Raw genomic sequence first — 9,701 nt, forward strand, 5'->3', positions numbered from 1 at the left:
AGGAGGGAGGCAGAGGGAGGGCCGGGGGAAGGGAGCGTGGAGTCCTCCCGGCCGCCGGGCGGCGCTGTGCGCAGTGCGCGTGCGCGGGGAGGGGGGGGAGGAAAGGCGGGAAAAAGGCGGGAAAAAAGGCGGGAAAAGGGGAGTGTGGGGGGGGCGAAAGTCTGAGGGGGAAAAGGGCGGGAAAAGGATCTGAGGGGAAAAAATGCACGGAAAAGGGGAAAATCCGGGAGAAAGGGACGGGTGAAGGTACGGGGAGAAAGGGAGGGCATGGGGATGAAGGAGGGAGGCAGAGTGGGGGAGATGGAGTGGGCAGAGCGAGGGCAAAAATGATGGGAGAGTGCGTGACAAGATGGGGGGAGAATGAGGGGGAAAATGGGAGAGAACAAGGCAGGAGAGTGAGGGAGAAATGGACAGAAAGTGAGGAGGGAAATGGTGGGAGAGGATGAGGGGGTTTGTCCTGGAAAAAGGAGGTTTGAGAGACCGCATTGCTCCCTGGAATGAGGCTGGGGATGAGATCCCTTCTCCCGATGGATAAAACAAGAGGGAACGGCCTCGAGTTGTATCAGGGGAGGTTTATTCAGGAAAATTCCTGGAAAGGGTTGTCCCACATGGCATGTGGTGGAATTGCTGCCCTGGAATTATCCCCAAAAAAAGCCTGGATGTGACACATGGGGACGCCGTCCAGGGGTGACCAGGCTGGATTTGATGATCCCAAAGGTGTTTTTCAACCTCAAGCATTCCATGGAAAGGGGTGAGAAGAGAGAGGATGGAAAGTGAAATGGGGAGGGACGGAGGAGGTTTGGGGGATAAAACTGAACGAGGGGTGAGGGTTGGGAGGGAAATGAGGGATAAATTGGGGATGGGGGAATGAAGCGAGGGATAAACGAGGGCCAGGAGAGGGTGAAATTAGGGATAAGTGAGGATGGATCCTTCAGATCCCTGATCTCCCCAGATTCCTTACGTCTCTTCATCCCCAAAAATTCCTGCCAAAATTTCCCCTTTTTGAGCTCTTTTCCCTTTTTGTCAAACCTGAATTAACCAAGTAGCCCCAAATTCATCCCCCAGGACAGAGGTCACCCACAGACCCCAAGGCGAGCGTGGTTTGATGTCAGCCTCCAGGTGAGTTCCTCATTTCCAGGTGAGTTCCTCACTTCCAGGTGAGTTCCTCTCTCTTTTTCCTCCTTACTTCCACATCCTACCTGTTTTTTTTTTCCGTTTGCTGGGAATTTGCCTTTTTCCCCCAAGGTCACCCCCTGGTCAAACCTTCCTCCTCCTCCTCCTCCTCCTCCTCCTGGTAATCCCAGGCCAGCTCTTGCTGGCGCTCATCCCCCGGCTCCGTTCCCGGCTCCGGCCACGCCGAGGGTCAAGCACTGACCGCTGGCGTGGGCAGCGTTAATCCGCTGCCCGGAAATCCCGGGATGACGAGGAAGTTGGGAGGGAGGCCTGTGCCCCTTCTGGGGTTAATTAATGATTCCATCCTTGATTGATTCCGGAATAAACTCCCCCAAAAGGGAGGGGGAAGGAGGGGAGGGGGCGCTGAGTCAGGGCTGCTCCGGATGACTCAAATTCTTGGAATTGGGAGTAAATCAGCCACGTTTGGTTTGCATAAATCATTAATTCGGGGAGTGATTAATTAGGGGAGAAGTGAAGGAGGCTCCAGTCCTGTGGAAAGGGATCCCAAATGATTTATTCGTTAATTAAGGAATTTGGTTTTTTTTCAGGAGATGAGATTGGGGGGGAAAAAAAAAAACAAACATTTCAGGGATAAAGTGATATTTGGGATAATTTGAGGGATAATAACAATAATTTTGGGGATAATTTCAGGGGTTTATAGCAAGTGTGGTCTGAGGGCTGCAGGAGGGAGGGAAGAGAGGCAGGAGGAGAAGGGTGAGAAAAGCAAAATCACCTTTTCATGATTAAAAAAACCCCAAATTTGGCAAATTAAAGGAGCTTTTCCAGGACTGGAGCAGAGAGGGGTGAGTGGGGGGAGAAGAGAAACGAGTGAATGAGGTCCCAGATCAAAGCTGGAACACCCCAAAAGTCAGCCCTGGGTTGTGGAAGGGAAAAAACTGGGGGGGAGAAAAGGGACAAAACGGAAAAAAGGGGATTTTAGCTGATTTTTGGGAAGGGAAAAAACGGGGGAGAGAAGGGACAAAAGGGGGAAAAAGGGGATTTTGGCTGATTTTTGGTTATTTCGAAACGGCTCCAGCAGCGATGGTTTCGCAATTCCTGGGCCGAGGTGGGGCACGAACAGCTCCATCTTTAAATCACTGATTAAGGTGGAAGCCGGGAAAACTGGGGTGAAATCCAGGGAAAAAAGCCCATCCACGTTGTCCCAACCCGCCCCATGTTGGAAAGGCCCCAAACCAGAGAAAGCCGCCCAAAATGAGCCGTTCTGGGCTGGCTTCCTTTCACGTTGTTTGTCCGAGCAGCAGCTGTGGTGTGTTTGTGGGACAGGAGGGGACACGGAGCCACGTTCCCATCCCAGTCTCTGGGGTTAATTAATCACAAACGTCCCGGGGGTTAATTAATCACAAACGGGGCTCTGAAACAGCTGGAATTGGTTTGGGGAGGAAAAATCCCAAACTAAATGAAACGTGGACAGAGTGTGGGGGGAGAAAAGAGTTTAGAGCAGGGAAGAGTGGGACCAAATAGAAATTAAACCTGATCGAGCCTAATTAACCTCAGTTTGTTACTTGTTTCACGGAAGAAAGCCTTGGGAAATGGGTTTATCCCCAAATTCTGGGTGTTCGCACCAAACGTGGTTCGGTTTACCGACGCAGAGGGGGAGGGGAAGGAAGAGGCGGGACAAGGGTTCGTTAACGAGAATCTAATGAGTCATTAGTCAGATAATCTAAATTAGACTCGTTAGGCAATGAGGAACGGCACCAGCGGGGTCAGGAGGGGCCGCGACTCCGCCCTGGCGGGATCCCGGCCTCGTTCTGGGCTCAGCCTCCCAGAAATCGGTGAAAGGATGGAATCTGTGACAGGAGCCTGGACAAGGAGGCCCCACTGGTCCCACCCTGTCACCAGCAGCGTGTCCAGCTGGGGTTTTGTCCCTATTCCCCAAAATCCAGCTGGAATTCCCCCGGGCATGCCCTGTTCCCACTGCACCCAAACAATCCGCGGCGGATCCGTCGGTGCCGGGATCCACCTGCGCCTCACGTTGGGAGTTTTGGTTGGTTTTGCGTCTCCTCGACAATTTCCAGCCCCAGCCCCGGTCCTGTCGGCCCCAGAGAGGATTTTTGGCCCCTCCATGGACTGAGTTCCTAAAACAACAGCCGCGCTGGGAGATCCCAGCTCCTCCACGGGGAGTTTTGGCTTCCCCACAGAGACACGGAGCCCGGTGGAGATTTCCCGGTGGAGATTTCCCGATGTGTGGGACTTTCAAAGGATTTCATGGAGCAGAAGTTGAGGTGACAGCGCCGCGACGGTTCAGGAGGTTCAGAGCCGTGGAGAACAAACCCCGCCGTGCCCCCGAATCCTCCTGGCTGGAATCTTTGGGAATCCATCCCAAAAGATGAATTCATCTCGCGGGGTCCGACGGACGCGGGGTCGCGTTTCCCGCGGTCAGCCCCGGCACTGAGCAGGGTGGGAGAGCTCAGGGGGTCACTCTGGTTCTCCCCCAAGGCCGAACCCTCACCTGGCACGAGGAAACGCGGGGGTCCGAGCTGGAATCTGAGAGCCGCATCCGAAAAACACCCCAAACCCTCCTCCCCATCCTCATCCTCACCGTCCATTTCCCAGCGCCTTCACGCGGCGCCGCCCTCACGTCAGGATCTCCGGCCGGGCGCCGGCGCCGCGCTCGGCCTGGTGCCTGTCCATGACCTGCAGCACGTCCTCCAGGATGGACGGCCCCAGGTCCACGTGCAGCGACAGCAGGGAGCCGGCGTGCGACAGGAAGGGCTCGGCCTCGCCGTTGGCGGGCGCGGCGAGCCGGGGGCACGGCGGCGACGCCGCGGCCTCGTCCAGGTGCAGCCGCGGGGGCTTCGGCGGGGCCTGCGCCGCGGGCAGGGTCAGCGCCTGGGCGGCGCCGAGCACCGGCAGCGAAATGGCGTTCTTGAGCAGCGGCGACGGCGCCGCGGCCGCCGCCGCCTCGCCGCCGGAGATGGTGGCCGTGCGCGAGAACTCGAACGGCGCCGCCGCCGCCTCGCCGCCGTCGCCTCGGTCACCGGCGCCGCGGGGCAGCAGGTGGAACTTGCCCTGCAGGAAGGAGATGTCCCCGAACGTGTCGCCCTCGCCGCCGCTGCCGACGTGGATGGTGTGGCGGAAGTCCCCCAGTGGCGGGCTGATCATGTCCGAGGACAGGATGTCCCGCAGCTTCTCCTTCTTGCCCTTGCGGCTGCCCCTCTTCAGGTAGATCGGCACCTTGGTGGACATGGTGGCCACCGGCACGCGAGCCGAGCTGGCCGGCCTCAGGGCAGCCTGGGGAGGAGCGGAGAGAGAGAAAACGCTCAGCTCTGACACGTCAACTCAACGGGGCATCCTCACCCTCCGGATGAATCCCAGACCTTCCCCGCCGCGCTGTCGACGCCCAAGCGAGCAGGTAATGAAAGCCAGGCGCTGGGGTGGGAGGCAAGGAGGGAAATCCAGAGGGTTTGTGTTTTTAGGGAGGAGCCGGGGTGTGCAGTGGAGGTCAGGAGAGCAGAGTGCTGGGAAGAGGCGTTTTTAACCCAAAAGGGATTTTCTCACCCCGGTGCCGGCCCCACCCAGCCCAGCTGAAGTAAAAACCGGAGATTTTGGAGATTTGGGGCCAGAAGGGGAAGGAAGTTGGGGTTTCCCCTGTTTCAGTCGTGAACTCTGAGTTCAGCCATCGGATCTGGGCCGGATTTTCCAGCTCTGGGGAGAAATGAGGCAAAAATGGGAATTTTTGGTGCCGTGAATGTGTCCAGCCTTGGGATTTGCCTCAGTGGGAGGGAAAAAGGGATGGAACGAGTTTGGGGCCACCAGAACGTTCCCTGTTAAATCAGCAAGTGGGAAGTTCCGGAGGTTTTCACCCTTATCACGAATTTTCAGGGGAAAAATTCCGTCCATCCCTGTTTTCATAAACGCGGCGCCGCCGGCAAGGACGGAGCAGGAGCGAGGGATTTAGGGATGGGTTTGTCCCGGGCCAGGACACCCCGAGGCCGGAATTCGACCCAGAAAAGCCCCGGGGGAGGATTTATCCCTAAAAACACAACAACACCACCAACGCCCCGAGGGATGGAAAATCCCATTTCCCCTTCACCGCTCCAAACCTCCCCGATCCCGAGTGCTGCCCGCCTATTCCCTGCTTTGGGGGAATGTTTCCTATTATCCCCCGTTTTTAGGGACAATTCCCTTATAATTCCCCGCTTTGGGGGAATATTCCCTACTAATTCCCTGTTTTTAGGGAATATTCCCTTATCACCCCCTGGTTTTAGGAAATCCTCCCTTATTATCCTGTTTTCATGGAGTTCTCCCCCATTATCCCCCGTTTTCATGGAGTTCTCCTGCGTTTTCATGGAGTTCTCCCCCGTTATCATGGAGTTCTCCCCCGTTCTCCCCCGTTATCATGGAGTTCTCCCCCGTTATCATGGAGTTCTCCCCCGTTCTCCCCCGTTTTCATGGAGTTCTCCCCCGTTATCATGGAATTCTTCCCCGTTATCATGGAATTCTCCCCCGGTTTCATGGAGTTCTCCCCCGTTATCCCGTTTTCATGGAGTTCTCCCCCGTTTTCACGGAGTTCTCCCCCGTTTTCATGGAGTTCTCCCCCGTTCTCCCCCGTTCTCCCCCCAGTCCCCCCAGTCCCCGTTACCGACCGGCGCTGGCGCCGCTCCCGAGGCCGCGAGGGCGGGGAGGGGAGAGGATCCCGGGGAGGGGAGAGGATCCCGGGGCGATCCCGGGGATCGGGGCAGGGCCCGGCCCCGGCCCCGTCCGGCGGCTCCGGGCAGGAGAATCCTGACGGTGCAGAATGCAGCGCCGCTAATCCCGGGATTACCGCGGGACGGGACGGGAGGGGGCGGCGGCTCCGGGCTGCCAGCAGCGACAGCGACAGGGAATCATCTTCCCTTGGCATCGGGATCGGCACCGGGGCCGCGGCCACGGGGAACCACCGGGGCCGCTGGAAAAAGGGGAATTGTAGGGGGAAAAGTGGGGTTGGAGGGGGGGGGGGGAAAGTGAAATCGTAGGGAAAAAAAAAAACAGGGCTGTAGGAGAAAAAAAAAAGGGATTATAGCGGGGAAAATGGGTTTGTGGGGAAAAGAAGTGGATTTGTAGGGAAAGAAGTGAAATGTGGATTCCCAGGTGAGGCTGAGGATGATAGGGATGAACATCCCGGTGCCCCGGGATCGTTCCCCTCCTGGAAATCCCTTTTCCCAGCCCAAACTGCTCTCCCTGACCCCAGTCCCGCCCCCTCGGCCGCTCCCGCTCGGCTGCACCGGGACAAAGCCCCGGGAATGTTCCGGGAGCTCCGTTCCCTTTGTGCTGCGAGAGGGAAATCCCTGGAATGGGGGCGGCTCCAGCCCCAAAACCCCCTCCTCGTGGAATTCTTTCTTTGGGATTCTTTTATTCCTAGGCAAACCCGTTCCCTGTAGGGAGATCCAGAACAGGTGGGAAATGGGCTGGAAAAGGAGGAAAAGCATGAGGAGAGCTCCAAGAAATAACTCATTTCTGGGAGTTTCCATCCCTGAAATCCCAGGAGAACACAGGACACCCCAGAAGGAAGAGTCAGGAACGAGGAAAACAGGGAAAACCAGGGGGAAACCAGGGAAAAAAGGGATGTTTTCCCCAGGATCCCAGTGGGAGGAGCTCCAGGAGGCGCTCCCAGGACTCCGACCCTTGGAATCGCCTGAATCAGCAGTTTCGATTCCCACGGAGGAAAATTTGAGGAATTTTTCCATGTTTCCATCAATTCCGGCTCCAATGGAGGAAATCCCGTTCCTTTTCCATCCGTTTTTAGTGATTTAGGGTTTGGATTGGGAGGAATTTGGGCTCTTTTTCTAAAATTACAGGAAAATTTTGGTCCTTTCTCAGCACTTTGGGCTTCAGCACATCCAGGTTTTTCAGTTTCCACCTGTTTTTGGAAATTCAGGCTTCAGCTCAGGAAAAATTTGGGATCTTTTTGCCTCTTGCCACAAATTTGCCTCTCACAACCTGGACGTTCCATTCCTTTTCCACCTGGTTTTGGAAATTTCTACCTCAATATGAAATTTGCTGCCCATTTTCAGCCCCTTGAGCTTCAGGAGCTCAAATTTTTTACATTTCCCACCGTTTTTCCACAAAAATTCCAGCTTCCTGCCCATTTCCAGCATTTTGGGCCCTGCCACACAGAAATGTGGGGGGTTTTAGCCAATTTTCAGGAATTTTGGCACTGTCTGAGCAGCCTTTTCCCATGGGAATGGCCCAAGGGAGGAGCAGCCTCCAAAATCTCCTCGGGTTCCTCCCATTCCTGACCCATTCCAGCCTTTTTTTGGTGCCCGATTTAAATCCCCGCCTCCGGATTTGCCCCTGGGAAGGAGATTTGCCCCGGGATCGCTCCGCAGGATGGATTTTCCCGAAAAAGGATGGAAATGCCCCATTTCCCTGCGGTCCCGGAGCTGCAGGAGCTGGAGAGAGGAAGAAGAGCCCTTTGGGATGAAGGTCGTGGGGTTTTTTAGGGAACGGGGATTTTGGGAGCGGCGCCAGGACCCGGCTGTGAAATCCGACCTCGTTCTGGGCGCGGGAAAAGCTGGAATTGGTTAAAATCGGTTAAAACCGGGAAAGAATTCCCCTCATCCCGTCCCACCTCGGGAATCCAGCGGAGAGTCCGGGCCGGGGGCAGCGGAGCGGTGACAATTCCATGCCGGGGGACAGCGGGACCTGCCGGGGGTCCCCCCTTTTCCCAGGAAAACCCCGATTTCGGGGCAATCCCAGGGGAAGCCGGAGGATGAGGAAGGAAGAAGTCTCGTCCTCGGCCACACCCCGACCCCTCCCGGTGCCCCCGGTGCCAAAAAATCCACGGAAAAAGCCAAAATCCAGGAAAACCAGCGGCAGCTCCTCCCGGGCCGGGATTCCCGGGAAGTGGCGCAGGAGCCGCGCTGGGAGCGGCCGCAGGTCGGGGAGGGGGTCAGAGTCCGCTCGGGCTCCCGGGACACTTCTTGGAGAGGGGGCTCGGAAACCCAGGGGTTCGGAAATCCTGGGATTCAGAAATCCTGGGATTCGGGAATCCAGAGATTCGGAAATCCGGGGGTTCGGAAATCCGGGGGTTCGGAAATCCGGGGATTCGGAAATCCAGAGATTTGGAAATCCAGAGATTCGGAAATCCGGGGAGTCTCCTGTTCGCAGGAAAAAACGCCCGGAAAGCGCCGGGCCGGGATCTCGGGCTGTTCCAGGAGCTATTCCAGGGATCCAGGAGCTATTCCAGGGATCCAGGGGCCGTTTCGGGGATCCAGGAGCTGTTCCAGGAGCTTTTCCAGGGATCCAGGAGCTTTTCCAGGGATCCAGGGGCCGTTCCGGGGCTCCGCCGCTGCTCTAGGCCGGGAGCGGGCGGAGCCGGGGGACTCCAATTAAGCGCTGGTTTAATTAAGCCGGGAAGCGGAGAGGAGTCGCGGGGGGGCTGTGGGGGAAGGATCCGCTCTTTTTTCCTAGTCAAAGGAAGGAATCGCTGCTTTCCCTTTAAATCCGGGATGCGACAGCGCCGCGGACGCGGCCGGGAGGGCAGGAAGAGCTCTGCCCGCCCTCCCCGCAGCATCCCGGGATTCCGAGCGGACCCTTCCCTTCCCTTCCCTTCCCTTCCCTTCCCTTCCCTTCCCTTCCCTTCCCTTCCCTTCCCTTCCCTTCCCTTCCCTTCCCTTCCCTTCCCTTCCCTTCCCTTCCCTTCCCTTCCCTTCCCTTCCCTTCCCTCTCCTCTCCCGAATTCCCGGCGCTGTCACCTGCGGACCCCGGGATTGGGATCGGGGCCGGGATTGGGATCCGGGATCGGGGCCGGGATTCGGGATCGGTCTCGAGCGGATTCCAGGCCCCACCCCGGCCTCGCTTCCCTTCCCGGGAATTCCCGGAGCTCCCTCGGCCTCTCCCCCGGGGAAAGAGCCCCGAAAATAAATCTGGGAAAAACCCCAGCGGGATCGGGGCCTGCCCCAAAACCCTCGGGAATTCCCGAATTAAATCCCGAATTAGGGATGGGATTGAACGGCGGGGGCTCTTTTAGGGGGAAGAGTCGAAATTCCCCAAATCCCCCCAGGGCCCGGCTCTGGCTCTTCCAGCTGCTGTTTTAACCAAAACTGGAATTTTTCCAAGGGAAACTGAGGCTGGGGGAGGAGAACCCAAGGGGAAAACTGGGGGGAAGTGGGGTTCTGCTCCCCCCCCTTCCCCTGCAGGTGCAAAAAAAAAAAAAAAAAAAAAAAAGAAAATAAAGCTGGAAATGGGAGGAAAATAAGATTTTGTGGATGTTGGAAAAACTGTGTTTGGTTTGGGGTGAGAAGTGCTGGAATTGGGCAGAGAGCAGAGGAGGAACTGGGCGGTGACCTTGGCACTTCCCAACTGCTCCATGCAGATATTTGGGGGAAAAAAGGAGATTTTTGGGAAAATCCTGGCCACACACCAGAGTCGTGAGGGGAGTCTCCCTCCCCGGCCCCAGTTTTCCCTGGTTTTACCCCAAAATCCACCCCTTGGATTTACCTTTTCCCTTAGGAAATGACACTGGGACAGGCAGGAACTTTAATTAATTTTCACCTTCATCATCATCAATTCGGGGCAAAAAGTTT

At 56.8% G+C, this 9,701-nt stretch overlaps 1 protein-coding gene and 2 long non-coding RNA genes across 3 annotated transcripts; 2 read left to right on the forward strand and 1 right to left on the reverse strand.

The window, feature by feature from the left end:
- Window positions 1–137: 137 nt before the first annotated feature.
- On the forward strand, window positions 138–2,044 carry LOC137467142 (uncharacterized). Its single transcript, XR_010995417.1, has 2 exons — window positions 138–246; window positions 1,066–2,044. It is a non-coding gene; the product is annotated as an uncharacterized lncRNA (long non-coding RNA).
- A 1,635-nt stretch (window positions 2,045–3,679) lies between these two features.
- Window positions 3,680–4,414, reverse strand: CDC42EP2 (CDC42 effector protein 2). Its single transcript, XM_068178699.1, has one exon. The coding sequence runs from the start codon at window positions 4,378–4,380 to the stop codon at window positions 3,769–3,771; it is 612 nt and encodes a 203-aa protein (XP_068034800.1). The 5' UTR covers window positions 4,381–4,414; the 3' UTR covers window positions 3,680–3,768.
- Window positions 4,415–7,659: 3,245 nt separating this feature from the next.
- On the forward strand, window positions 7,660–9,350 carry LOC137467143 (uncharacterized). The gene is made up of 2 exons (XR_010995419.1): window positions 7,660–8,052; window positions 9,179–9,350. It is a non-coding gene; the product is annotated as an uncharacterized lncRNA (long non-coding RNA).
- Window positions 9,351–9,701: the final 351 nt, after the last annotated feature.

Source organism: Anomalospiza imberbis, unplaced genomic scaffold, assembly GCF_031753505.1.
Source record: "Anomalospiza imberbis isolate Cuckoo-Finch-1a 21T00152 unplaced genomic scaffold, ASM3175350v1 scaffold_52, whole genome shotgun sequence".
NCBI classification, from domain to species: domain Eukaryota; kingdom Metazoa; phylum Chordata; class Aves; order Passeriformes; family Viduidae; genus Anomalospiza; species Anomalospiza imberbis.